Source organism: Ursus americanus, chromosome 13, assembly GCF_024610735.1.
Source record: "Ursus americanus isolate L20-20 chromosome 13, mUrsAme1.1.p, whole genome shotgun sequence".
Taxonomy (NCBI): domain Eukaryota; kingdom Metazoa; phylum Chordata; class Mammalia; order Carnivora; family Ursidae; genus Ursus; species Ursus americanus.
Window position 1 is genome coordinate 5,311,121 of NC_142139.1, and position 16,434 is coordinate 5,327,554.

The 16,434-nt window shown below is 47.0% G+C and overlaps 2 protein-coding genes across 6 annotated transcripts in view; one reads left to right on the forward strand and one right to left on the reverse strand.

Moving 5' to 3' along the window:
• MCUB (mitochondrial calcium uniporter dominant negative subunit beta) overlaps positions 1-13,676 on the forward strand; it is a 110,219-nt gene extending 96,543 nt beyond the window's left edge. For 2 of the 3 annotated variants that reach the window (XM_087866393.1, XM_045799166.2), the window contains one exon: positions 2,608-6,782. Coding sequence is in view for 2 of the 3 variants with exons in the window: in XM_045799166.2 (XP_045655122.2) it covers positions 2,608-2,628 (21 nt within the window). In the remaining variant the exon portion in view is untranslated. Of the gene's footprint in view, positions 1-2,607; positions 6,783-13,451 lie in introns of those variants that run through there. The other variant, XM_045799168.2, reaches the window with a different exon arrangement.
• On the reverse strand, positions 1,759-14,227 carry CASP6 (caspase 6). Of its 3 annotated transcripts, none has more exons than XM_045799169.2 (7): positions 13,848-14,227; positions 8,409-8,451; positions 7,742-7,888; positions 7,244-7,320; positions 5,421-5,596; positions 2,966-3,125; positions 1,759-2,368 (listed from the first exon to the last, which is right to left on the reverse strand). In XM_045799169.2, exons 1-7 carry the CDS (start codon positions 13,885-13,887, stop codon positions 2,130-2,132), a joined length of 882 nt encoding a protein of 293 aa, XP_045655125.1. In that variant the 5' UTR covers positions 13,888-14,227; the 3' UTR covers positions 1,759-2,129. The 3 variants fall into 3 exon arrangements, with proteins under 3 accessions (XP_045655125.1, XP_045655127.1, XP_045655126.1); XM_045799171.2 differs by having other exon boundaries at positions 7,742-7,868; positions 13,848-13,933; XM_045799170.2 differs by lacking the exon at positions 13,848-14,227 and having other exon boundaries at positions 8,307-8,443.
• Positions 14,228-16,434: the final 2,207 nt, after the last annotated feature.

The window sequence follows — 16,434 nt, forward strand, 5'->3', positions numbered from 1 at the left end:
AAATACTGTTGGGAAAATGGTGCCAATAGACTTGCCCAGTGGAGTTGCCAGACCTTCAGTTTGTTCAAACAAAACTGCACAGCACGAAAAGATGAGATATGCCTGTACACCACACCTTTATCCATTCATCTCTGGATGGACGCTGAGGTTGCTTCCATAGCTTAGCAATTATAAATAATGCTGCAGTGATCATATTTCTTTGAATTAGTGGTTTTGTGTTGATAATTCTAGCAGTGGAACTCCTGGATCACGTATTAGTATTTTTCATTTTTTGAGGGACCTCCATGCTATTTTTCATAGTGGCTGCACCAGTTGCCATTCCCCCCGGCAGGGCTCAAGGGTTGCGTTTCCTCCACATCCTCACCAATGCTTATTATTTCTTGTCTTTTTGATAGTAGGCATGCTGACCGGGGTGAGGTGATAGCTCGTTGTGGGTTTGATTTGCCTTTCCCTTATTAGCGATGTTGAGCACCTTTGCATTTGTCTGTTGACCATCTGGATGTCTTCTTTGGAAGAATGTCTATTCAGGTCCTCTGTCTGTTTTTTATGCAGATTGGGTTTTTTCCTTTGTTTCTTTGGTATTGGGTTGAATGAGTTCTTTATATAATTTCAATATTAACCCTTTATCAGATACATGATTTGTAAATATCTTCTCCCATTCAGTAGGTTGTCTTTTTGTTTTGTTGGTTTCCTTTGTTGTGTAAAAGCTTTTAGTCTGATATAGTCCTATTTGTTTTTGCTTTTGTTGCCCTTGAGGGCAGGTACTCAGACAGGTGTACAAGAGCTTACTGCCTATATTTTCTTCTAGTTTTATGGTTTCAGTTCTCATATTCAAGTCTTCAAAACACTTTATTTTTATATATGGTGTAAGAAGTGGTCCAGTTTCCTTCTTTTCCATGTAGCTGTCTAGTTTTCCCAGCACCATTTATTGAAGAGATTTTTTTTTTAAAGGTTTTATTTATTTGATAGAGTGGGAGGGAGAGAGAGGGAGAGAGAATCTGAAGCAGACTCTGCGCTGAGCACAGAGCCCGATGCAGGGCTTGATCCTGCAACCCTGAGCTCATGACCTGAGCCAAAACCAAGAGTCAGACACTTAACCCTCTGAGCCACCCAGGCGCCCCTTTAAGAGACTGTGTTTTCCCCCATTGTATGTTCTTGCCATCTTTGTCAAAGGTTATTTGACTATGGGCTGCCTGTTTTGTTTCATTAATCTGTTTTTGTGATGATACCATGCTTCGTATTATAGTTTGGAATCAGGAGGCATGATACATCCAGCTTTGTTCTTCTCAAGATGGCTTTGGCTATTTGGTGTCTTGTGTGGTTCCATACAAATTTTAGGATTCTTCGTTCTACGTCTGTGAAAAATGGCATTGGTATTTATATAGGGATAATACTGAATCTGTTGATTGTTTAGGCAGTATGGACCATTTTAACAATACCAGTTTCCCCAATCCATGATCATGGTATATCTTTCCATAAAGACTTTTTTTTTAATGTGAGAGTTGAAGTCCTATATAAAAAGTGATAATCCAGGGGCACCTGGGTGGCTCAGTCGGTTAAGCATCTGCTTTTGGCTCAGGTCATGACCTCAGGGTCCTGGGATCCAGCCCCACCTCAGGCTCCCTGCTCAGCAGGGAGTCTGCTTTTCCCTCTCCACCCCCACTTGTGATTTCTCTCTAATAAAATTTTTTAAAAAGTGGAAATTCATATGCAGATGAATTTGACCAAGTAAAACAAGTCTACTCTGAATTACACAAATGAATAAGAATGTGAATTTTATTAAGGGAAAACAATTCTTGGGTTTCAAAAACCTTTAAAAACATTATAAAACTTTTATAAGAAACTTCACAAAATACAAGTTAAATCAGCCAGATATTTTGAGTAACCTTGTGATTTACTATAAAAATCAAGTATAACAAATGCTTGTGGATTTTTATAGTAATTCCCTGAGGATTTCATTTCACATATATCAAGCCCTTTCACCATGCTAATATCTATATGAACTATTTTTTAAAGTTCTCATTAAACCTTTAAGACATGTTAAATTGCTGTATCATAAATTTCAACCTAGTGATACTGATATAAAAAATCTGTTTTGAACACAGATACATAAAACAAAATAGTTCCTATCATTTAGATTTTGGGAAAAAATGCAGCTTTTTAGTTAGCATTGAGGCAAAGCAGGGAACCTGCTTCTTTCCAATTGCACTTGGGTCTTTGCAAAAGTCCACTCGGCGCTGAGAAACTTTCCTGTTCACCAGGGTGAGGAGTTCTGTGAACTCTAAGGAGGAGCCGAATTTTCCCAGCATCTCACACAAATCTTGAATGTACCATGAGCCATTCACAGTTTCCCGATGAGAATAATAACCTGAAAAGGAGGGAAAAGGGCACTGAGGGTTTTTTTTGGCTTTCAGTTAGAGTTTATAATGCACCATCACAGAAATGTAATTTCTCAAAAACTGCTTGAATTCTTAAGATGCGACCCTGAAGGTTTCAAAAGTGCTCTCAGTTGACTAGTCTCATATGGGAAAAGGGATTAATTTATATAGTTTTATAAAAATGGGATTAGTTCTATGTCGTTTCCTCCATTTCCTAAAAATTCCCAAGACCCTGGTAGCCAGGCAGTGATTCTGACTGGAGATTGGAAAGAAAAACACTGCTGCACGCGCAAGGAGCAACGGTCATCAAGGTATTTTCAACAGAGCTTTCCACGAAGCGTATCATGACGCTATCACCATCAACTGCTAACAGCAGCTAATATTCAATGTAACTGTAAGCTAACATGGCTCCCAGGAATGGTTCCTCTACCAGTTACTCTGCACTTCGGAGAGCACCCTGTGCCACGTGATCCACGAAACCCGAGACCGCAGGCTCCATCACCGCGTGCACCACAAACACCGGCGCCAGCCCGGGACCCGTGCGGAAGCCGCGCCCGCGAGGCCAGCCGTGCCGCCCGCGCACCCACCTTCCGCAACGGAGTAGCACATGAGGAAGTCGGCGCCGGCCGGCAGCGTGTGCACCGACGCCGCGTCCACCTGGGTGACGTTGGCCTCCGGCTGCCCCGCCCCGTGATCCACGGCGTCCAGCGGCAGCACCGGCACGTCGTGCTGGTCCCCCCGACACGCCTGCGAGACGAGGAGCAGAACCACTTTCTCACCTCCTGCCGGCGCTCCGGGCTCGCAGCGAACGCGGAATCTCGCGCACGGTCGCGTCCGCAGCCCCGCAAGCCACCCCGTGCGGTCGGCCGAGTTCCGGAGCAAATGGAGCTGACCGCTGTTCCTGCTTAGCTCGGCTTCTCGTTCGTGTTTTCAAAGACCCGGCCGCCTCCACCGCGCACCGCACTGCGCTGACAGGCAGGCTACGAGGAGAAAGCCTCTGGCTGCAGGGTCCAAGGCCCGACCTCACGGCGGCCCCAGGACGCAGCCCTTCTTTGAAAAGCTGCGGCCTCTGCCTGGTGTTTCTATGGAATCAGGGAGTAGGTGACCAGCGTGGGTTGTGCTTGCTGCTGCCATCAGGTGTCAAAAGGACACCACCTGACCCGAGAAAGACCTCTCTTACTGGGCCCTTTTCTTTTTGCTCCTACTTTACAGAGTGAAGTCTCAAATTCTTATCCACTAATCCTGACTCACATGAAGGCTGACATTAATTTCTACTATTAAATGACTATTATGGGCTGAATTCTGTTACTATCTCCCATTTATATGTAGAAGTCCTAACCCTCAGTATCTCAGATGTGACAGTACTTGGAGATAAGATATAAAGAGGTCTACTATGATGTTAATCTGTAACTGGTGTCAGATCAGGACACAGACCTGCACAGAGGAAGGACGAAGAAGGCACAAGACAGAGCATGTCCGAGCCAAGGAGAACGGATACCTTGATCTTAGACTTCTAACCTCCAGAACTCTAAGAAAATGATTTTCTATTGTTTAAGGCACCCAGGCTGTGTACTTCGTTCTGATGGACCTAATACACTTAATACAATGACCTAAAAAGATTTGGTAGTGGTATTTTAAATGCATCCCTCATTCTGAAAATGGCTAAAGAGTTATAAGCTATTGGTTGTGCAAAAAGGTGGTTTTATTAAAGCACAGGGACAGGACCTGTGGGCAGAAAGAGCTGCCAAGAGTTAGCTTTGAAAGAAAAAAGTCGTGAGGGATTTCAGTAAACAAGATTTCTAACATTCCATTTTTACAGGGAGATTTTAATCTATTTCATATTACCAGGCTTCTTTTCAGAACTTACTTTCCACCGTCTTCCTATCTAACCTAGAATCCAATGCTCTCACCTGCCAGTTCAGTCGCAGTCGGCTGGAGAGCTGGCCTTAACGGAGGGCTTGCGTGTGCTGGGCGCTGTTCGAAGCGTGTTCATTTGTTTGTTAGGTCGTTTATCCTCACAGCCCCCCCATGAGGCAGTGCTGTTTTATCTCCTTTCACAGATGAAGACTCGGAGGCACAGAGAAATAACCTGGCCAAACATTTTCCTCCTTTGTGGCTATCCCCGCGTAGTAGCTCGCCAATTATTTCTAATTCTGTTGTCCCTGACAGTGCTGGTCACTCCCTTTTTCATGAAGCAACCACGTCATTATTTCCCCCTTTCCCCCTATTCGCTGGGCCATCTCCCTCAGCACACTGCTGGCCCTCGGTTCTGTTTTGCACTCCCCTTTCAAGTTATACTTGGTATGCGTAAACTCATCCACTCCCGTGGCTGCCATCACCACTAATCTCATTACCCCCAAATGTATTTCTCCAGCCCGGCTGCCCGTCTTAAGTTCTAGAGCTGCAACGCCACCTGTATGTGATGGATACTCCTCAGCAGTTGTCCCAACAAGAAATCACGGCTCCTCCTTAATTTCTTAGCCCCCTGCTCCCTCCCCTCAAGGCTTCAAGGCAGGGGGGATGGGGCCGTGCCCCCGTGCTGTTTGTGGAAATACAGAACTGCAGCACCAGAACATTGTTCCAATGCCTTACTGATGGCCAAATGCATCATTCAGGCCCAAACGTATTTTTATCCCTAATACCAGTTTGGCTGAGGGGAAAAGGTGACGAGGTGAAGTAAGCTAGGACCAGAACTCCGCCTGCATTCTGCCCGCTGGCCTCCCCGCACACTCCCTTCCAGCAGAGACCCTTCCTCTGGCAGCTCCACCTGACACCGGGCCAGGCCGGAGTTATTTTTGGTTATTTTAAGTCCTTTCAAATGTCAATCTATTAATAAACTGATAATCATCTTTATTTATTCCTTGTTGAGAAGGAATTACTACTAATAGGAATGACTATTAATTGCAGCTCTGATTAGCTAGGAAGCCAAAAGCGCCTTTCCAATTATTGGAGAGTTACTTTCAAAACTGGCTTCAGTTCTTTATAATCATGTGTGCAATACCATGGACTTTACAATTAAGATCGTAACATAATCAGTCTTACCTGAATGATAAATATCTTGGGTTTTCCAACTAGGCTCTGACATTTGTCTCCTTTGAACAAGCCAGTCAGTGTCTGAATTTCAATTTTGGCATCGTACGCGTAAATGTGATTGCCTTCGCCGTGACTCAGGAAAACACATAAAAAGCAATCCGCGTCCGTGTGGCTAGAGATTGACGCTATAAAGGCCGCAAGAAGTTCACAGAGAAATGAAGAGGAGATGTTGATTATGTACATAGAAAAATTCAGTTTACTAATACGAGAATAAAATTATCTCTGATGGAGGAGGAGAATTTATTATAATAACTGTAAAATGTAATGAGACAACCTAGTCTTCAAACAGTAATTTATACTGTATCTGATTTTTAAAAACCTACTAAAAGCTCAAAGAGTTTAAACACATTTATTAGCTTTTCTACAACAATGAATGATGACATGGAAAACAAAATGGGATGACTGTGGCAATCAAAGTGCCTCTGAGCGGAGAGCTGGGAGCGGCCTGGAAAGGCCCCCGACTACTCTGACAACTGCCGTGTGCCATGCGCCTCCGCTGGGCGTGCGGGCGTCGCCCTACGTCTGCAGCACTGAGAGCAAGCAGAAAACGTGCTCAGCAGCCCAAAATAAGACGATTAACAGGTTAGAGAAGTCTGGTTCCTCAAAAAATTAAAAATAGAGCTACCATACGATCCAGCAATTCCACTTCTAGGTATTTACTGATGAAAATGAAAACACCAATTTGGAAAGACACCTGCATCCCCCAAGTTCACAGAAGCACAACGGCCAAGATATGCCAGCAACCTAAGTGTCCATCAGTGAAGGAAGGAAATGGGGTACAGATACACAGATGTATGGATGTGTGGATATACACATACACGACACAGTAGTATCCAGCTACAGAAAAGGGAATCTTGGCCTTCGCAACAACACGGATGGATCTTAAGGGCAGCATGCTGAATGAAATAAATCCAAGAACGACAAATACCATCTGATCTCACTTATATGAGGAATCTAAAAAAACAAATGTACAGACGAGAACGGATTGGTGGTTGCTGGTAGGTGGGGTAAAGTGGCTCAGAAGATACAGGCTTCCAATTATAAAACAAGCCATGGGGATGTAACGTACCACACAGCGCCTGTCCTAGCACTATATTGTATATTTGAACGTGGGTAAGTAAATCTTTAAAATGCTCATCACAACTTTTTTGTAATTTTGTAAGGTGACAGTTGGTAAGCAGACACTGGTGAACATTTTACAATGTATACAAATATTGAATCGTACAACTGAAACTGGTATGTTATATATCAATTACACCTCAATTTTTTAAAAGTTCTGCAGTTTAAATAAATATAGCTGTCCATTGCAAATGACGTGAAAATCTATTGCACACAGTGATTACGATAAACATAAGTTAGATTATCCACTGCACGGTGATGTTGAAATTTAGAGACAATATATGTAAATCGACAATTTAATTACTTATTTTTTTAAATAAATCCACAGTATTTTGAAGCCAGTAAAAAACTTGGAGTCAGTTAAAACATGACCGCTCAGCATTTCTAGCATTTTAGACTTTCAACTGCCAAATGAGAAGGTCATTTCATTCATTTCTAGAATAACCGAGTGTAATGAGTGGTATATGGTAACTATAAACTTTGGGGGCACAATACTTTGCAAGACTCTCTTGATCTGGTGGGTAACATACGAGCAAAGGCACAACGGAACCTCCTAAATTATCTGGGGAGACTTTTTTACAACACAATTATTTGGATGCCTTTATCGACAGGATACTCCATCCCCCCAGAAGGTAAATAGGAAAGCTACTTACCCTCATGAATTCTGAGCAGTAGTTCTTCTGCTTTAAGATCATTAAAGCATTTCACTTCAAATCCTAGTTCTAAAAACCTGGTGATAAACCGGAGATGAGCTTAGGAGCGATTCCAAGTGGTCACATACTCTACTTACTAGGGGTACATACGTCTGTACAGGTTTATATGACCTACAGACTGGCCTTTAGGGGGAAAGAAAAAGTGAGATGTGACAATGATGGTTTTCTTTGACCACCCACAGTGGGGACTTACTCATAACTGATTCGAGGTAGAATGTTGCCATCTGCTATGCAAATACGGATGTAACCATGCAGAGCCTGTTCGCATTTAATAGAACAGGGTTAGGAAGAAAATTCTGGCACGTTCACAAGGGACCCTGTGCCCAAGTGAGGCACAGCCCCAGATACTCCTGCTCTGTTATTTCCTCAGGACGGACAAGTTCTGGCGAAGTATCACTTAAATGTCCCGTTATCTTGCCATGTAGGTAACACTAGTACCTGCGCGTGAGATTGTCTCTGTCGGCGCTGGTGCCCCGCCTTTCCGGCAGCATTAAATGCCAGAAAAACCGCTCGTGATTGAAGATTAAAGCAGTTCCTCTCCTCCTGTGGTCCATTTTGTACTTTTCTGCCGGATCAAACATTTCACTGTTAATGAAAAGTTTAAACAACAATCACTTTAAGTCATATTAAATAATGAGCTCCTCCATGCCCAAGATCAGTGTGGAGGCTAGACAGAGGTCCGCTGTTTGCGGCTTCTCTGCCAGGCTGACATGCTTCTGGCATGCCCTGGAAAGCCCCACAGCCGTACTGGTAAGGAAAACCCTGAAATATTTCTGTACTGACTGGTAAACAGCAGCCATCCTGAGCACCCTGACCCCCCAGTCCTTCCAGGGGCATCTTTGCTCCAGAAACCAGGGACAACAGCCTGCCCAGGCCCCAGCTCTGCTCCAGGGCCCACGCCACACCAGTTACTAGATATTTTGAACATCACTGTAGGTCCTTTCAGTGGGTCATGCCACAACCCGCAGGTCAACCAGCCCCCTGTCCCAATGCTAACACTCGCCGTTCTCCGCTCTACTTGCTCCCAGGTGCCCTTCTTGCTTCTTGTAGACTGATAGTGATCAGCAAAGGAGGAGGCCTTCATTAGGAAAGAGCACATTTTTACCTCTTACGGAAGGCGTCTGTTTCTGTCACATTTTGTTCCTCACCTATTTAAAAAAAAAAAAAAAGGTTGGATTTTGTTAATTTACTTTTTGACTTGTAAAACACAGCAGGATCCCACACTCTAAACCCTTTGAGTTTTGCTTGGTTTAAAAGTCATAGTATATGAAAAGAAGGGGGAAAAGGAAGGGAAACCACTTAATAATAAATGAACTATAAATTAACAGCTCAATTCTTTCTCACCCTGAACTCTTATTTGCAAAATAGGAAAAGAGTATTACCAAGAGACATGGAGAAAATACTATGCAAATGCATTCACTCCAAAATATACCTACAGTAACACGGTTCTGTGATTACGGACCAGCGCAAATGAAATACGGAATTAAAGGAATTAAAAAACACTGGAAAACTGAAACAGTGTGTGGATAATACTGGATTACCCTATGACCTGTAAGAGGTAGAAGTTTGGAGAAGAGAAGGGAAGGGCCAAGGGCTAAGGCTTAAATTTTGGAACTCCCAAATGGCACATTTGCACTTACGACCCATCCCATCCATGATGGGGACCCTCTGTTCTGGACCCGTGATCGGACTTCCCCACCCTCTGGGCCACCCTTCACTGGACGCCTCTACTCCTTAGAATGGTGCTGTGCAGCAGAACTTTCTCTGTGGATGAACTCCTTCTGCACCTGTGCTGTCCTAGATGCTAGCCACGGGCCACAGGTGGCTGGTGAGCACTTGAAATGGGGCTCGTGCTGCTAAGGAACTCCATTTTTAATTCAATTTCAGTAACCACATGTGGCCAATGGCTTCGCTACTGGACAGCACAGTCTAGCATTTTCCACAGGAAAGGCCCAGACACCCATGACTCTGTCTTTACCTGATAAACCTAACAGCCCAGAAGGGAGGGAAAGAAGGAATAAACAAATATTAACAGTATAGCAAGGTGCTCTCCCTTGAGGTCAGCGAAGGAAGCAAGACAGACCCTCCCACCCGTCACCTTGTAACCAGGAGGCTCCCGTTCCCTTCTCTCCCCAACACCTGACTGTCCCAGCCTCAAGTCCCCTCACTGACAGCAATCTGCCCTGGGAGGGGGAGGCTGGAATTCAACTCCGGGCCCTTCACCATCACTTTCAGGCTATTCCTCCTGGAATCTGCCCAGCATCCACACGGAGCCAGGACCCCACAAAGGCCCTCTGCTGTCCAGTAGACCCTAAATCAGTTTTTCTCAACCTCTGCATCAATTCCTGGCCTGGGTGAGAAAATCCTGGATCCTAACCCAGATTTACAGAGCCAGAATCCCAGGGGAGGGGGAGCCTGCATTTTTAACAAGGCGGTTTTTACACCAAAGTTTAGGAGTCAAGAGCAGCCTCCCAGGGTCGTCTTCCTGCCCCACGCACCGCTCTCCCTGTGTACCTCCTAAAGCCGGCCTGCTCCGTGGCCCCCGCACCCCCCACCTCCACAGCCTGCTCTATGGGCGATCCGCGGTCACCCACACGCTGCCCTACCAAGGTTACCTGCACCCCATACGCTGTTCTGCTGAAATACCGTTCACACATTGATCGACCTGGGACACAACCTACACACCCTACACGACGAAGAATATGTTCTACTCTCCCCACTCCACGAACTCCTCTACCCAGAAGCCCTGCGACTCCGGACCCTGCTCTAGGGAGGATGCTTCCCTCTCGACACTCTCTCCTACCGGGGATACTTCCTAATCCGCAAGCCGCTCACCTGACACTACATCCTACTCTTCCTACCCCACGAACCGCTCGACGCAGAAACGTCTACACTACACACTGCTCTGCAGGGGACAGCACCCCGCTCGAGTATCCAGGACACTGCTGCACATTCTGCTCTCCCTGGGACACTTCTACCCCAGACCCTGCCCTACGGGAAACACCTCCTACCAAGACCAAGCTCTACCCAAGCGCGGTTTGCTTCGCGCGCCGGCCTGCGGGATACGGGGTACTTCCCACCCGCCACTGCTGCGCCGACACGGCCACACCCGCTCGCCGCACCGGCGCTCCCGGGAGCCTTCCCACTGCGCTCACCGCTCTAGCAAATACCCCTCCTCCGCTGCAGGCTTCGGCGGCGTCCTTCCGGCCCCACGCGCCCCCGTCGGGCGCTCCACACACGGCTCCGCTGGGGAGTACGTCCCACTCAGCCTCCCCCCTACTCGGGGGTAGCGCCCTGGGAACACACTGCGCTACCGGGGTACTCTGTGCTCCACGCACAGCTCCCCCAGACAGCCTGCTCCCCGTGTCGCTCTACGCGGCATCTTCCCCGCGAGACAGTGCAGCACTCGGGACACGCCGACAGATGCACGTCCACTAGGACACTCTACCCGACCTTGCTTCCCCCGGCACACCGTTCTTCTGGGGAGACCTCCTCCCCCACACAGTTCTACCCAGGAAACCTCTTCCTCCCCACACTGCTCTTCCCGAATACTTCCTACCGCACACCCCACCTACTCCCCGCACGCAGAGGGACTGTCTCTCCATTTTCAAAAGTGGTCCAGGATCCATCTCCTTTTAATCACCTTGCCTCTTTTATCTTTAAACCAGTTATATGATAAAGAACTAGAACATCTTGGGGCGCCTGGGTGGCTCAGTCGTTAAGCGTCTGCCTTCGGCTCAGGGCGTGATCCCGGCGTTCTGGGATCGAGCCCCACATCAGGCTCCTCCGCTATGAGCCTGCTTCTTCTCTCCCACTCCCCCTGCTTGTGTTCCCTCTCTCGCTGGCTGTCTCTCTGTTAAATAAATAAAATCTTTGGAAAAAAAAAAAGAACTAGAACATCTCAAACTAAACACATTCAATCCCCGTGTTAAGGACAACCCCCCCTTTCATCCCCCCCATTCCTGCCCAGTTAGGAAAGCACTTCTCTCCAACATGGCGCACAAGGTCGCAGACCCGGGCGCTCACCTCTTCCGGCGTCTGCTCCACATCCCCTAGCGAGCCGATGGCAGCTTGAAGGGTAGCGGGTGGAAGCTGGGCCAAACGGCCGGTCACCAAACTAACTCAAGTCATCGAGGGTGAAAGCACTGGGAGACAGGCACTCGATTGGGTCTTTAAAATTCATTTTTTATATAAATGAGAAATGTCCTTAAGTTTCTCTCAGGCTAATATAGGACACAGATATGTGTATAAATAACATCTATGTAAAAGAAAAATCCTCATTTTATAGTCTAAGGAAGGAATGCACCGTGCCTCCTGGCTAGGGGTAATTTCCGCTGTAGATGGGGACGGTCTCGAACACTGCCCTCAGCTTAGACGCGACTACAGATTTAGGAAACAGCTAGTTTCAGGTAGCTCCAGATAACCTAAAATAACATTCAGTTCCAAAGTTAACAGGGCAATCTCTGAGGGATTTTTAAAAAGGGTTTGTTGTTATTGTTAATACCAGGGATGCAGAAAGAAACTGGGCTCTGAGAACTTCAGCTCTGACCCTCGCCAGCTCAAAGCCCGCTCTCATACTCGTGTGCACCCTGCATCCCGCAGTAGCAGTCAATGGCCAGGTCCCACTGCCATTCTATTCTAGCAGTTTGTTCCATCAGAACAGAAAGTGACGGACACAGCCGTTAGAACTCAAGTTCCAAAACTTTTACTGGAGTTGATAAATTTTACCCAGGTTCCACAAAAAATACTGCACCATGCCTCTGCTGTGGTCACTCAGCAGACAAAGCTGCAGGAAGGGCACACTTTCACAAGTGTCATCATTACACTGCAGGAATACAAATGAACTGCCTAAAAGGGTAAATGGCTCTGTCGTCATGGAAAAAATAAACTTCAATGGAGATATCCTATATAACACATTTGTAAATTCCTGCAATCTATTTATCAAAAATGGGTCCATCATTAAACTTGACTCTTCTACACTTCCCCTTGCCTCTGATTTAGGCAATTTTCCTTTTTACCATGATGCACCTATCACCTCTTTGCTCCTTAAACCATTTAATTTTAACAAAACGAATCCCTCCTTTTTTTCTCACCTTAATTTGATAATGCTTAAAGATAATCCTGCCAGCGAGCATTTGCTGATGGCCTGACACTTTAGACTTTCTCGCCCTCAGCTGCACAGCCCAGGAGGCAGATAGCGAGAGTACGCCAGGCTTGTCCAAGGACACAGCAGCCAAGTGGGGACTGAAAGCCAGGTCTGCCCAGAAACTCCAAAGTCTGTGCACTCTGGTCACCACCAGGCTAAACCCCTCCTACCAAAGAGGCCAGCTACTTTCCTAAACTAAGTGTTCATTTCTCCAACCTTCTCCATTATCTACGGTCATCGTCTTCATTCATTGCATTACCTGTGAAAATCTACCCAGATTTCTTATCAAGAATCTGTTTAATAATCCTATACAGAGTAAGCTGTGTCAGGCCTAGAACACACTGAAAAGGGGGTGGGGTGGAGAAAAAGGAAGGACGCAGGTAGGAAAAGGAAAGCAAGGGGATAAAAAGAATGGAGGGGGAAGTGCCCCCACTAGTGTTCCGCATCCTGGAGCCCTGCCCCTGCTGCCCACACCTCACAACTGAATCCAAAATGGGAGTGGCCACCGGACCCTGCCCCGTCCCTCCAGGGCAAGGCCACTCCCTGAACCGCCAAGGTGACTTCCTACAACCTGCCCCAGGGGCAAGCCTGGTTTCCTGCAGCAAGGAATAAAAAGCTCTGAAATAAGGTATTCTGCATCAACCGCTTGTTTCAACCTTTTCCTTCTTTTCCTTTCCTTTTCCTTCCTTCCTTTTTTTTTTTTTTTTTTTACTATGGCCAGGCTCGAAGTTTCTAAAGCTATCAGTGATATAATTAGTGACAAGAAAGTTCTAAAGTACACGTTTAGCCGTGGATTATTCTGTAGGGAAAGATGGGGCTTAACTCAAATCCACAAACAGCGTGGATGTGGGAGAGACCCTGGGGCTGCCCAGCCTGCCAAGGCCTGGTTTTTGTCCCCAAGTCAAGAAGGGGCATAACCAGGCGCTCCTGTCGGACGCTCCTGCGGGCTGGTTATGCTTCCATTATTACGCATGCAACCACTTCTTTTTACTTTTCACTCAGGAGTAGAAAACGAGATCCAACTTCCCAAAGTCAACTTTCCAAAAGAACAAGCGCGAGGGGGCGCCAGCACCGGCCCGGCCAGCCTTCCAAGGTTTAAATGGCCCGACATCTACAAGGGACAACCCACCGCCGGGGGACAAAGGCGGCCCGGGCACGCCCCAGCGCCCCAGACCTCTCCCCGGGGCCGCACCGAGCGGCGGCGAAGTTCTAGACCAAAAAGCTAATAAGCTGCCCCCCACCGGACTTGAGCGCTTCCCTCCAAGACCGCAACTCTTTGGGGCCGTCCAGCAGAGAGCCTGCGTCCCGGCCCCCGCCCGCGCCCCCCGCGCCGCCCTCGGGAAGCGGTCTGGCGCCCCCCGCGCGCTCTGCCCCGGCCCCACGGTCCCTCCGGCCTACCTGCACGGCGAGCCCCGCGGAGCCCCGTCCCGCAGCTCATCGCGTCCCCTCGCGCAGCGCCGACGCCCAGGCGGCCTCCCCTTCCTGCAGCCAGAGGCCCGCAAGCCCCCGCCCCTTCCTCCGCCCCCGCCCGCCCGCCAACCGCTCCCGGGAGTGGCTGGGAGCCGCGTCTCGGTTCGGGGCCTCAGGTCCGCCGAGTTCAGGCTCCTGCCCCTCACTGCGGAGCTCACGGGGACCCGAGCGCCCGGGGAGGGCCGAGGGACGTGGTCTCGTCCGCCTGGAGACGCGCCCGGCCCTCGGGAAATGCCTGTTGCCACCCCGAGGGCACTCGGCGGGCCGGGGATCGGGAAGCGGCGGGCGGCTTCAGAGCACCTGTGGGGAGCCGAGGCTCGCAGTCCCCGCCCCCAGGGCTTACTCTTCCCGACCGCCTCCAAGGTGGAGGGTGTCGTGTTTTCCTGTTTCCCGGGCAGTCCTTCCCCAGTGACAGTTACTTCATTGGACCTGTAATGATTCTTTTAAATACTCTTTGGGGAACTCGGGACAAGGTAAAACTGGAGGCAACCCTAGGATTATGTCTGGCTTTCATAAGTAAAGTTAATTCGGGGAGCAATCATGCAGAAATTCGGAGCCCGAACTTTAGAGTCTATAGATGAAGACTGGTTGAGCCACCCAGCCTGTTGTCCTCGCCCATAGTGTCCGAACAATGCGCTAATTGGGCGCGGCGGGCCGCTCGAGGTTGCATTTAACCGAGCTCCGCCGTCGGGGGTTGGCTATTGTGTAAATTTGCTTCAGCGAACAACTCTGAGATCGGATGAAAAGGTGGTGTCCTCTTTTGTAACTTCTCTGGGCCTTGTCATTTGGTTACATAAAAAGTAACCATCTTCAGACTGGGAAAAAATGTGTTAAGGCAGCATTTCTAATACATTTAAGTATAAGGAATACCTAAGAAGCGTAAGGGATCCGTCTTCTATAAATATTACCCTATTGGGGTGAAGAAAATAAAATTTAACGGTAACTTTTCCCACGTGTGCTCGGTCATTACCTAGAATATGAAATCTGAGGATTTTCCTCATCCTATGCCATTTACTTCTGTTCATTTCGCTGTATGCATATTTCAGAAATCTATTTTAGCAACTTACCCTGTAGTTAAGACGTGAAATATTCTGTCTTGTATGGTTTTGTAACGATTAAGTGAAATGACTACTTAAAGCCTGGCTTTGAAGAGCTCAAATTATCTGTCACCACCATCTTTAGCTCATTGAGAGGAGTGGCCTTCTTTTAGGTTTCCCCATTACCTGGCACAGTCGCTTAGCATGTAGGAGGTGCTCAGTAAATATTTATCCATTGAATGAGATCCAGAATTTCGGCATTTGCACTCTCGACTTTATCCAGTTTGAATGCGTTATCTGACCACCAGAACTTCCTGTCCTTTTGCCTAATTTTAAGGGTCTCCTCTGCTTGAGTCCTTAAAACACTCTATAAGAGTGAACAGCTGACCTTCCACTTATCTGAAAGGAGCAGATGAAAGGAATTTACCTTTCCCCTCCCAGTATCTTGTTAGCTCAGAAAATTGTATTTTTGTACCATATGCATGTGGTTGTATTTTAAAGTAAGATTTTTGTCTATCTTAAGACGTAAGTACAAAGCATTTTGAGATACTTATTTCAGAATTATAAATGTGTGATTTTAGCCTTTTAAAGTAAAAGCTAGGGTAAGCCAGCCTTTTAAAAAGTAAAATGGGTAAGTGCCTAGGACCGGACAACAGGCTGCCTAGATTCTAACCCTGGCTCCACCATTTTCTTAGCTGTGAGACATTGCACAAGTAATGCAAGTTAATCTCCCCCAGCTTCAAATTCTTCTCTGTAAAACGGGGACTAAGCTTACTCCATTTGGAGACAGTAACTGTCAAACTTCTAGAACAGTACCTGGCCCACAGTAAGCTTTCAGTATATTATTTTTAGCTACTGAAGACTATCTAGACCAGTCCTCAAACTGTGGTCTCTAAGCCAGCAGTATCAACATCATCTAGGAAGTTACTAGAAATGCACTCTTCTGGGACCTACAGAATCAGATCTCCTGAATGAGGAGCTGGGGGTGGGGCCCAGTAGGTGTTTTTATGCCAGAATCCAGTGATTCAACTGCACGCTCATGTTTGAAAACCAGACATAGACTAATTAGAATCCTACCAATCCTACCTTCTCAAAGAAGAAAAAAAAGAACCGAAAGCAAATCCATATTATTAAAGTAAGATACCCTAAAGACTGAAAGTTACTTGACAGAGGGCTTGAACGTCACTGTCACAGAACTTACTGAAACTGAAGGTCTTAGCTGTCACCTATCCTAGAAATGAAACCTATAGAATAAAATTCAGAGATAATCCTCAATTTTGGTCGCTTTTTTTTCAGCTTACCCCACTAAACCTTCTGGTTACCCTATATAAATCACAGAAATTTTAGATTTCTATAATCCTGATTCCTACACTTAAGAAAAGTTGAAGCCAACAAAAAAGGTTTGTAAAGTTGTCAGCAAGGAGACTTGGAAGGATGTTTTGGAAACCTGTAAGCCTGAGGCAAAAAATCCTAACATC